Source organism: Dendrobium catenatum, unplaced genomic scaffold, assembly GCF_001605985.2.
Source record: "Dendrobium catenatum unplaced genomic scaffold, ASM160598v2 fragScaff_scaffold_827, whole genome shotgun sequence".
Taxonomy (NCBI): domain Eukaryota; kingdom Viridiplantae; phylum Streptophyta; class Magnoliopsida; order Asparagales; family Orchidaceae; genus Dendrobium; species Dendrobium catenatum.
Window position 1 is genome coordinate 457,375 of NW_021319289.1, and position 12,327 is coordinate 469,701.

At 33.4% G+C, this 12,327-nt stretch overlaps 1 protein-coding gene across 8 annotated transcripts in view; it reads left to right on the forward strand.

Moving 5' to 3' along the window:
* The first annotated feature begins 1,001 nt into the window (after positions 1-1,001).
* The window catches only part of LOC110095510 (uncharacterized protein YtfP), a 42,665-nt gene continuing 31,339 nt past the window's right edge, over positions 1,002-12,327 (forward strand). For 6 of the 8 annotated variants that reach the window (XR_003701437.1, XR_003701436.1, XM_028696721.1 and 3 more), the window contains exons 1-2: positions 2,405-2,486; positions 11,505-11,564. Coding sequence is in view for 2 of the 8 variants with exons in the window: in XM_020821086.2 (XP_020676745.1) it covers positions 1,321-1,455; positions 2,361-2,486; positions 11,505-11,564 (321 nt within the window). In the remaining 6 variants the exon portion in view is untranslated. Of the gene's footprint in view, positions 1,456-2,360; positions 2,487-11,504; positions 11,565-12,327 lie in introns of those variants that run through there. The other 2 variants (XM_020821086.2, XM_020821088.2) reach the window with 2 other exon arrangements.

The following is a 12,327-nucleotide window of genomic DNA, read 5'->3' on the forward strand; positions in this document are numbered from 1 at the left end:
GAAAGAAAAATATCGAACATGGTAGCGAGAAGATTGAGAATTTGATGTTTGGGATTTGGAGCGACATTATATATGGTGGCTTGTTGGCTGAGACTAAGAGCGACACTACTGATGACGATTGTAAGTTAAAGAAGAGGTGAGATGGACGAATGCAGGCAGGTGTGAGCAGTTGTTTCTTGCATACTGTTCAAAGACCAACAATCACCAGTGGGAGCAGGTCTTCTTCCTTCAAATAGAAGACATAACTGTGAAAAATTGGACAAAGTAGTGTTGAGGGAAGGAAAATACGTAAAAAGCCTTTAGTATTAATTAATATATCATAATTTTGAGAGTTGGCAATTGCACACCCTGAGTTTGCGGTGGATTTGATAAAGGAAGAAAATCACAGCGATATCATCGATATGTGAAGAGAAGAGGGGGTAAAATAGAGTTTGCTTTTGAAGTGTATTATGAAGTAACCTCATCGAAGAAAAAAAAAAGAAAAAAAGAATTAGGCTTCGTTTGGCTACCCGATGCCTTTTGTAAAAGATGGTTTTAAAAATTTTGTTTGAGAGAATGGATATTTATAACGGAGAAGCTAATGCTAAAAAGTTTCGAAAACAATAGAAAAATGAGTTCTGTAAAAAAACAATTTTATGAAAGTGTTACATGCAAACAATAACCAAAAAATAACTCTGTCATTTCGGAATAGAAAAGACAAAATTAATCCATCTCAAATGAGGCCTTAGTGATGAGTTAATGATTTTTCAAATAAATATTTTAATATTTTTTCAATCAATCAAATATTCAAAATTCAAAATCACTATATTTAAAATATAATACTCAAAATTTTCCAACCAAACCCTTTCATTATTAAGCATTAATTTATTGAGAAAGAGTTCACTCTATCGTGATTTTTGATATTTGGAGAAATTAGTTTCCCAATATAAAAAAATTAAAAAAATCTCAGCCCTATTTTCTAAGGTTTATCCTTCATCAATCAAAAACAAAAACAGCATCATTTATGAAATTAATCGTCTCAATAACCGTAATTGTCTAATTGAGATGAGGCGGGAGCGGGAGCGCCGGACTCCGGAGCATCGTGGCCAACTATTCCCTCCGGCATAGGAAATTTGGGCGGCGACTTCACTACAATAGAGGCAAGGCGACAACATTGAGGAAGCAACCGGCTAGTCGCCAAACCGAGATTTTCTGTTAGGTCGCGGTGAAGTCAAGAACCGCCATTGCGTTCTGAGGTGCGAGGATTTGTTGTGCTCTTGAAGAGAATAGTGGTGCGTTCATTCCACTGCAAGCTCAGAATCTGTTCAACAAAATACGGCAATGAAGGGCGTCCGTCTGCCGTGTTCATCCCTTCTTGGAGTTTCACTAACCGTTCGTCTGGCCAGAACCAGTGGCAGACTGCCTTTCACTTGCTGCGAAAGAAAGTTTTGCTCAACTATTCGGTGTTTGGAAAACGTAAGACCCCTCGTTCTCTATTGCGCTCGGTACTCAGCCTTCCGGCCAATGCAACCTAGGTGTCGTGCTGTCAGTTTTTTTGGTTAGGGATTTTAGTCGATAGGTAGAAATGCTTGGAAATTTGAGATTTTTTTTGTTTTGTTTTGGTTGCACTGATGGCCATGGCTATTTTCACATCCGTAAAATATTTATTGAATAATTTGTTTGTTTACTGAATATGAAGTGCACAATTATTCATCGTTATTGTAAGAGCACTGGCTGTGTTGTTTTGCCTATCTTGGACAACTCATGACACTGCGTTTTTTTTTCCTTAATTTGGAAATAAAATCTACAAGGGAGCTGTGTGGCGATTTGGCAAAATGCTACAGTTTTAGGCTGAGTTTGTCATATTAATATTGAAGAATGAACTTCGACCTTTACTATGTTATGTGAAGAAGACGCTTAGAGAATTTCCCTTACAAGTCTACACAAAGTTGAGATTATAACTAAGATGGCAATAGACTTGCAGGATTACCTTTTTGATGCCTTGATTCATCTACATGAATGCTGAAAATTTTGTGTTTTTTCTTTATCTTTGGGAAAGTTTGTTTTATAAAATGATTTTGAATATCCAATCATCACTTAAAAAGGTCCATCACGCCTTTTTGGTTGTTTATTTTTAAAAAATTTCAAATCATTGTGCATGCAAGTCAGAAGAACAAGACAATTTGAAACTATGTAAATGTGTAAGCTATTTAGATGAAGGATTTCACCTTCAAGTCTTGCTGATAACATTTGCTTGTGGATGGCCAAACTTAATATATTTGTAAGCAAGTTTATTGTTTTGTATGTAACTGTTTCTCGTCATTTATTAGTGTGTTACAATTCTATAAAGCTGTTTGGTATGATTTTCTATATTCTTGTAGGGAAGTAAACCTTTATTGTTGGTGGTGGGTGGCGGTGCAGCTGGAATCTATGCTTCAGTAAGGGCAAAGGAAGTAGCTCCTCATTTAAATGTGTTAGTCATTGAGAAGGGGAAGCCTTTATCTAAGGTTAGTTGCTTTTGTGAAATGCCTTTTCTTATACCAATAAATATCTTTTGAGCGTATCTGCCATGGTTGATGGCTTGACGCTATGAGATATTCTTTAAGCGAAAGAAATGTTTGTTTTTGGTATGTGCTATGCTTGTCAATTATGTCTTAATATTGTACCAAATTAGAATTGAGGTTGCACTCTCTATCATGAAAGCAGAGTTTGTTGCACTCTCTATCATGAAAGCAACATTTAGGGCTTTAATGTTTTCTTATAATTATACATTTGTTCTTCTGGACTTGTCTGGTTGTTTAAATATTTTTGCCTTTAAATTTTCCTAGAATGGGAGAAGTGTAATCTGATGCCCACCAAATATGATGTTTTGGTTAGTCCTCACCCCTTGTTTCAGATTGATGAAATGCTAATAAATATAGCCAAGGTCACCCAAATCTATGTGATTGTGTTTGAATGCCAATAAAATGTAGAGCAAGATTAAAATTAGAAGACAAATGGAACGCACAAATCCACCTATGGCTTATCTCACATGTATTAGATTGAGCAAAAGGTACCCTAGTATGGGTATGCAAGTTTTACATTTTGACCTTAGTCCATACTTAATACAAAGGAGGTTTGTATGCATCAAGTCTAAAGTACAAACAGTGGCATGAGCTTTACATTTTGCATTTAAAAATTATAAATTAAGTAGGTGGGTTAGCATGAGCAAAGAAGATTAAGTTTAGAAGGAAATCTTAAATCATAAAGGTCACTTAGTTATCATGCCAACCAAAAGTAGAGATTAACATCTGATTTCTTATGCACTACATTACATTAGGTACACTCATAAGAACATCCTAAGTTAATTGGTACTAAACATTGTCAAGGATTGTAAAGAAGTTTCAACACATAATTCACATGATAAAGTCATAGGTGATGTTCTTATTCAAGATTCAAACTTTTCAAAATCATATGAATAAATTTATCAAGAAAATTTCTTTAGATCATATAATTTTAACAATTCATTTAAGTACAAAAGTTATTTGATCCAAGAAGCTCTGCTAGTATTAAAGAAGTAGATGTTATAAAGTCTATTAAGTCGTTGTGATTGTCCATTGTCCTTTGATGTCTATGTTGACAAATAAAGCATAGAAATATACCAAAGTTAGAAAGTGGCAGAGTAGATTTTGTTGTTATCAATTTTGTTACTAGAAATAAAAATTGTCAAATGATAAGAATGAAATAGATATGGTGAAGGTGGAGTGCTAAGGAAGTTGAAGGTGTTAAAATTATAGTTGATATAACATTGACTAGTCTTAGTAGAAATAGTTGTTGAATAATGCGGAAAAGCTCAAAATAGTTCCTTGAATATCGATAAATGTCTAATTTAGTGCCAGAGTTTCACATTGCTCCAATTCAATCTCTCCACTATTAAAAGTTTAGCCAATTTTATCCCAAAGCCGAAAATAAGAGTTAAAGTTAACTTTAAAGTTAAATATGAAGGATATTTTAGGTATTACAAGTGAATATAAGATTACATTGATTATATTGCTCAAATTTACCATTTAATAAATTATAATATATATTTAATCTACTACATAATAAGGGTGAATAAATAGTGAAAAAAATTTCAATTTCATATAATTTAAATATAATAAAAATTATCACAACTCAATTTCATATAAGTTAGTTCATTAACAAATCAAATTTAATATGTGTTTTAATTTTAATTTATATTAACAAATCCCAATAGTCGGGGGATTATTTCAAGCTTTTACTCTTGAATAACCAAAAAGTTTTCAATCACTGTAGGATTACGTAAATATCTACATTAAGTCTATATATTTTTTAGGCTATCCATGGAGATGCTTATAAAGGATGTTCAAATTGAGTTGCATTGGGCATATTTAATGTATATGACATGATTCTAATTGGAATAAGTTGAAAATGGGAACTATAAAGAAAGTGTTTAGCATTGTATTTCTGTCGTTAAGGCGGATAACTGAATCAAGAATTCTCTTTCTTCATCATCAATCGAATCACTGTTCGCGACCCAGAATTCTATCTTCTCATCAATCCAATCACCGTTCACGTTTTTTTCTTTTTCTTATCAATGAATAGATCTCTTTACTTGTATGACTTAGATGTCTCGTATTTCTCGAAAAAATGTTTCGATTGATGGGATTTGGTATGATACTTACAAGATCGATGAGATTGATCTTCCAATATTTATTCTTAGAACGTATTGATTTGACCCCATAAGCGGGACCACCACTCAATAGCATGTCGCCATTAGAAGCAGATCCCCGTATTTCTTCCAGATAATCTCCTAATTGTTCCAGAACAACTAGAAAGAGATTCTTTAACCAGAAAGGATCCAATTCAGATGTAGGATACCTATCCAGAAGTTTTCGAAAAATAATGATTGAGTTTTTTTATAAGTTTTATCAGTGTAGTATTAATATTTATTATTAATATTACTAATGTGATTCCTATGTATTATAGGGAATTGTGAGTATAGATGAGGAGATAATTTTCCCAATCAAGATTTTTGGTATTATGCGATAAGTGAATATCATGGTTAAGCCATGTATATGGGAGGAACTTTTCAGAAGGGCTTTCAGTTCTTTGCAACCAGCTTGGTGTGGCCCAAGGAGATATTGCTCTAATTTTTCTTGTGTGCGCGTGTCCAGGGCTAGTACTTGTGTTCAAACACAAGGTGGTTTGACCAAGTATTTTCCTATTTCCATTGGATTACATCAAGGATCAGCCTTAATTCCATATCTTTTTGCTTTAGTCATGGATGTTCTCACTAGACATTTGCAAGAGGATGTAACTTGGTGTATGCTTTTTATTGATGACATTCTTCTTGCTGATAAGACTGGAGAGGGAGTTGAAGGTAAACTTGAATTATGGAGGTCAATCTTAGAGTCTAAAGGTTTTCGCTTGAGTAGATCTAAAATTGAATATATTGAGTGTAATTTTAGTAGCAATAGACGTAGTGAGGGGATTGTGACTTTGGGTGATCAAGTCATTAATAAGAGTACACGTTTTAGATATCTTGGATCTATTGTTCAGAGTGATGGTGAAATAGATGGGGATATTATTAGTAGAATTCAAGTTGGATGGTTGAAGTGGATGAATGCATCGGTGATCGGGCTTGTTGTGCGATACAAGTCCCCCTCAAACTTAAGGGAAAATTCTATAAGATGGTGGTGAGACCTGCAATGTTTTATGGTGTCGAATGTTGACCATTAAAAGAGAAGCATAATACTAAGTTAAGTGTTGCCGAGATGAAGATGCTTTTGGTGGATGAGTGGCTTTACCCTTAGAGATAGGATACAAAATGAGCATATACGTCATAAGGTTGGAGTAGCTCCAGCGGAAGATAAAATTAGAGGGAGTCGCCTTAGATGGGTTGGTCACATTAAAAAGAGGCATTCCGATGACTCGATTAGAAAAGTTGAGGTATTATATTTGACTTATGTTAAAAAAGGTAGAGGTAGACATAAACCTAACACAGCTTTGGTCGTTACATGCCCTGTCTGCACAATGACATATTGATCATATCCATTATTATTTAAGGCGGGAAGATACTAACTCACCTTTAGCCAATACATCTCCTATTAGCACAACTGGAGGTCATACTTATACTAGTATTTGAGGTGTAAGGTAAAAATCATCAATACACAGGTACGTTAATGTCCCTAACTTGACCATAAGAGGGTGATTCTATCTTTCAACATGCACATTTAATCATTCATATATATATCATTTCATTTGCCTTCTTTTTAGCATACAATATCAATCTATAAGTAACTATTGTTTAATACAATATACATAGTTGTATCATAGTGGAGACTTGTACTTCATATATGTCAACGTGAAAAATCATTTTTGCATTGAGATAGATGAATTACTGTAAATTATTTTAAGTTATGATCTTGATAACAATATATTATTTAATGTATATAGATGAACAATAATCTTAACTGTATCAATTAAATGCAACATGTATGGATGAAAGAAAATATGTTTAGAAGAAAAGGAAACATTTGAATACTCTAATTAAGAAATGTAACCACCTTCCTTAATATGTGTAAGTACTATTCATCAACCTTATCCTCATCTTCTTGAGTTTCAATCTGTATAAATAATCTCAATTCCAAGTATTCTTTTATCCTATATATATTTTAATATTCCCTTTATTACTTCATATCTTATTTACTATTAACCTTACATCTATGCATATGCAATTATTTACAACCTATTTGATTCTTTTCTTCTATTGTAATACTAAAATTATTTTCTATACAAATAAATCATTATCTTGAATTGCTTCCATTGCTTTGATTATTTTTATAAATAATAATAAGTAAATAGTCTTTTTTAAGAAAGGTAAACTTTCTTTATTCAAGTTGTCATTAACATAGAATTTTTTTATATATAATTATTTCACGAGAATTTTTTATATATACAAATTATACCTATCCTTCACAAGAGCCATAACCTTTTGCTAATTTTAGATCTCATAATTATAAAACTTAATATTATTAATAATAACCCATTAATTATATCTTTAATTATTTAAAACCTAAACAACTAGTTATGAATCATTTAATAAGGCAATATATGATTTGAATAATTACTAACTATATACTTATTTTATAAGATGCTTTCACTCATTAATTTTATATCCTAACTCAATCTTACATTATGATTCTATTAAGTAACACCATTTTAATTTTTTAACAAGTAAATACTAATCCAAACCTCACAAAATGGAATCCCTAATAGATCCTTGTGAGTTAACATACATTGATCCAAGTGAAGGAATGCCTAAAGGTGAATGCCAACTTCTAGTCATTTCATATCAATCATAAGTTAGGGAAACTTAGGGTTGGGGTTTACCTCATCAAGAGCGAAGAAGAAGAAACTTCATCCTTTCGGTTCCAAGCCCTAGCAACGAGGACCAAGCTCTCTGCTATGGCTCATGCTCAGAGTATTTGTGCACGCAATTCATCCATCTTCGGCAACTTGCTTGCTTGGCCTCACACTTTATGTCTCGCTCCCCTTCTGTCGATGATGCTCTCCCTCTCTGTTTCTTAGTCTCTCCGTGCTCCGCTTGTCTTGCTCGCGCTTTTTCTATCTTGCTCAGTCTCTCATTCCTCTCATGCTCACTTCTCTCTATCTACCTCTTTAGACATGGGGTCGGCTATTGCCAATTCAGATGAACCAACAATGGCTGGTTCATATTTTTTCTTAAAATAAAAAGGGCTTTACATAGGGAGTATTGGCTGACAACGACAAACCAGTAACAATGAGAAGGGAGGTAATGTTGAATGGTGGCGGCATGAATTTGTGCAGAGAGGAACAACATTTTTGATTGCATTGCCACTGGCTGAGGCGGTGGAATTCTAAGTGAAGGCAACAGTTGAAGCTGTTAAGGAGGTGACTATGTAACAAATTAATGTTAAGTTTGGTGAAAATGACTGACATAGACATGCGATAATGGCATCATTAAGTGTTTTTTCTTTCTCTTGTTATGAAAGTCCTCTAACGGTTGTGGCAAACAATCAGAGCCAATGAATTAAGATTTGTTTGAAGCAAAACTTTATTTTATGCACCATGGCTAGAAGAGTAGAAAGTAATGGTTATATCTTGAAGTCACTCCAGGTGAAGATGGCAAACGGAGAAGATTATATGAATGAAAATTAAAGAAGGTAATGTATTGAATCAGCCCATGTGTTCCCTAGTTCCTTCAAGCGTCACATTTGTCAGAAGAGGGCTTTACATCCGTGGAGAAAATTTTCATTTTACTTATCATTCTCTCATTGGTACTTCTATGATGCCCTAGGATTTTAGGAAATAATTGTACTTAATCCTAATTGTCTCATCTTCAATTTATAACATATCAGAACCAACTAAATATCTAAAATGCCAGGGAAAAATAGAAACATCCGTTCACATTTCAATCTAAAAAAATCATATATAATAATTCAGTGCAGATCTTCTATTCATTGAAACATAAACGACTGGATTATCAAAAATACATTTATATTGAACTTTCCCCAGTTAGATTTTGACCTTATCGATCTCTAATCTATGCTGCCTATGCTTTACTTTTTCCTGAAATAGCGCATGAATATATTGATAAGCAACTAATTGCTTACTAGGCATTCCAGAACCTTACTAAAATTCAATATTCTTTATTTAAAATAAATAACATAAGTGCGAATAATAAGTTTTACAATATAATTAAGGCAACATAATAGTTATACAGGATTCCATTTATAATAAGGTTCGATTGCATCTTTGATTATTAACAAAGATAACATGTCAATATATCATATTCTTTAACTTATGAGTAGGAACACATGAACTTATAAGTGGTATTGACTTGATTTGCCATCGAACTTGCGTGTATTAGTTACATAAACTATCATTCAACTCATACTTTACTTTAATGGAACTTACATGTATCAATATTATGAACTTTCATTCAACTTGTACTTGACTTTAGGATGGAACACTGACTTGTGTGCAATTTATTCAAAACATGATTTATACACATTTCTTCATGTCTGCTTATAACTCCACTTTAATTAATAAATTCACTTGATCATTCTCACATATGTTCAAGTTAGATGGAGACTTGCTCTATTCTCTTTATATAGCTCCACATCTTCTTATATCTCCACTTGATTATCTTGCATTTGTTCAATACAAAGGAATGCATGAACATAAACATGTAATGGGGCCTTGTAACTTGACTTGTAATTGAACATCTCCCACATTCATGACATTTGTTATATGAACATGCATTACATCATATGTTGATGTGAAACAAATCCGGAGTTACTTAGGAAATTAAAGATAGCAAATTAACAAAGTGTTTCCACAATAAATTTATTACTTATAACAATGATTGACCCTTAGAATTCTTAGTTTTTAACTTGCTTAGGCAAAGAAGAGCGAAGTCGGTTAACCAAACAATTTAAGTAAATGCAAAGATCAATTGTAAAACTACGACAATAAACAAGAATCCGCGATTTAATAATGAGAACTTTCACCTTTGGAGCCCATACGCTCAACTAGTCTAGACTTTAGCGGAAGAAGAGTCTCCACATTAGAACCGAGGTCACTCCGAGGAAGAAGGAGCCTAAGATCGTCGTTCTTGGATAGGGGGCCGGAGTGGTGGAGGATGGCGGTCGTTCAAGGATGATCCAACGTCCCTTTGATCTTTGCTCGTCGATCACATCCACTAAGGTGTAATGGATACGATCGATGTAGTCTTCAATGATGTCGTCGAAATCAAAGCCCACATCAAAGAACGGTGATTGGAAGATGTCAACTTGATCTCGCTCGTCATGTACGAATCCAAAATTCCATTCGGGTTCCGCCATGCATCCTTGTCGGGCGGGAAGATGCACAAAAGAAGTGGGAAAAGAGAGGAAGAAGATGGCGGGTTGGTGGAGGAAGGTGGGATTGGCTTGGGCCCTTGAGAAGTTTGAGTGGAGAAAGGCTCCAAAGGAAAATAAAACTGAAAAATTTGAAGTAATTTCAGTTTTGGTAGTGGTGGGAGGGAATAAATTTGAGGAATTCAAGGGGCCGGCGGATGGGGGGTCCTGCGGCGGCCGGCGGGTGGCTGGGTGGGTGACTAGCCGGCGGGTAGAGCTATGCAGGCTGGCGGCCTGGATGGCTCCAAGGGGTCGGCGGCACTAGGGTGAGGGGAGGGGGAAGAAGTGAAAATCTGAGATTTTCGTTGCTTTGATTCCACTCACCTCGTATCTCTTCAATACTCTACCTCCACACAATAATTTTTGGACTAAATCTAGAACTCACGAAGAGATCTAGTTTTCCCGTTGAACTCACTAAGAGATCAAAGGGAAGTGCACTCACAAAGAGAACAAAGGAAAATATTTTTCATTCATAAAAAAACTGAAATTACAATGCATGAGGCCTCATATAAATAGGCCAAAATGAAATAACAAGAAATGACACAAGTGCCCTTCCAGGCTACATAAGCGACTCAATGCCCATAAGGGCAAAAGCGGAAAAACATCAAAATAAAATAAACTACTACATAAAATGACAAAATACAACTCATGCTCGTGGCCGTCGATCTCCGGCGTCTCATAAAGGTACATGTGTCGAAAATGCTGACGATGTCCTCATCATATGTACATGAAATTATGAAAATATTGACATATTTAATATTTATAAATGACATTTTACATAATGTATGAATCCATTAAAGTTACATATGTATGATAATTTTAGTAATATATGTGGGGTAGAGCTTGTACACATATTCAGTAAGTAACATTTCAAAAAATCATTCACATAGAACATTTATAACATCATTTTGATGCATTTATTGTTCTGTAGCATTTTCTATTAAAATTAGCAAAAGTAGTAAAACACATAAAAATTCATATATTTAAAATAAATAGGTGAAAATTTTGAGTTTTACTTGTTACTTGCCATTCCTCTAGAAAACTTGACTACATACTCATTTGGACTTGGTTAAATGTAGGTTAACTTAAAATTTCTTAAATATTTAACATATACAAGGGCAAGCACAAAATTCTTACTGGTTTTGATTCAGGTCATTTTAGGTGGACTCATTTCTATAGTAGTAGTTATTACAATTTATAAACCTATTATAAATCTGTAAGTCATGAAAACGCTGAGCATATAAATATATATTATTTATTAAAATTGAGTATAATTTAGTTTTGTGTAGATTGCTTGAATATTATTTTGCAAAATGCATATTGATTAGGTAGACCTTTACCACTAAGGCAATCCTGGTAGCATTTTCTTGTGATTTTCAGTTCAGATAGCATAGTTCTTTACCTGGCAATTCAAAATCACATGGGAACGTAAATTTGATTTGACACTTCTCATTTACATTGTCTTTGTTGAAAATGTAATTGACAAGATTCTTCTTATTAATGTACTATTTAACTACTAATTTCAATTCTTTTTCAGAATCTCTTGATTGACTGCTTAATTCATTAACATTTTATGATCTTAAGGTGAGGATTTCTGGCGGGGGTAGGTGCAATGTAACAAATGGAAATTTCCTTGAAAATAAGGTGAGACATTTGTAATTTCTAGACACGTTCAAATCATATAGAAGATTCCATCTTCCTTTTGCAGGATGATTTCAGAATTCATAGTTGCAAAACCCCTCTTATATTGTATCGTGATATTTCTTTTTGTTTGCCGAAGCTCTAAATGGAATCAATACAAAAAAAAAAGTTCTTTTTCTTAAAAGATTTTAAAATAACTTGAGTATGTTTTCCAATTTAAGTGTGATGCTAATGACTTTTTTTTTTTAAAAGAGAAAACATCTTTTTTTTAATATTTATGGCTTTGCCATTTCTTCTTAGTACTTAAAAAAACCGTGTTATGATATTCATTCAAGTTACTACCACCTAATTTTTGATGAGTTTCTTGAAGTTATTCAATGCAGCTTTTGTCCCCTTTTTCATTTGAAGCTTTTGGCATTCAACGAAGATATTATCTGTATATTTTTTTAATGTAAATATTTTAAGTTTTTCTTAAAATTCTCTACTAGAAGTTGTTTGAAATATGATTATTGATGTTGGAATCCTTATTTTCTATTTGTCCTTGCCAAGCATTGTATGAGTTGTTATACTTATATTGTATAAATTTTTTTTCACAACTATGACGATCTTTGATCCATCCCTTGTTCTTACTCATCCTTTGACAGTAAGTTTTTTGTACCTATTTTATTTATGTATATTTTGCCCTTTGTTGTACATGCTTAAACCAATTAAATTTATCTTTCACAATCTTAATTTTAATAGATGATACTCACGGCATCTTTCTAAG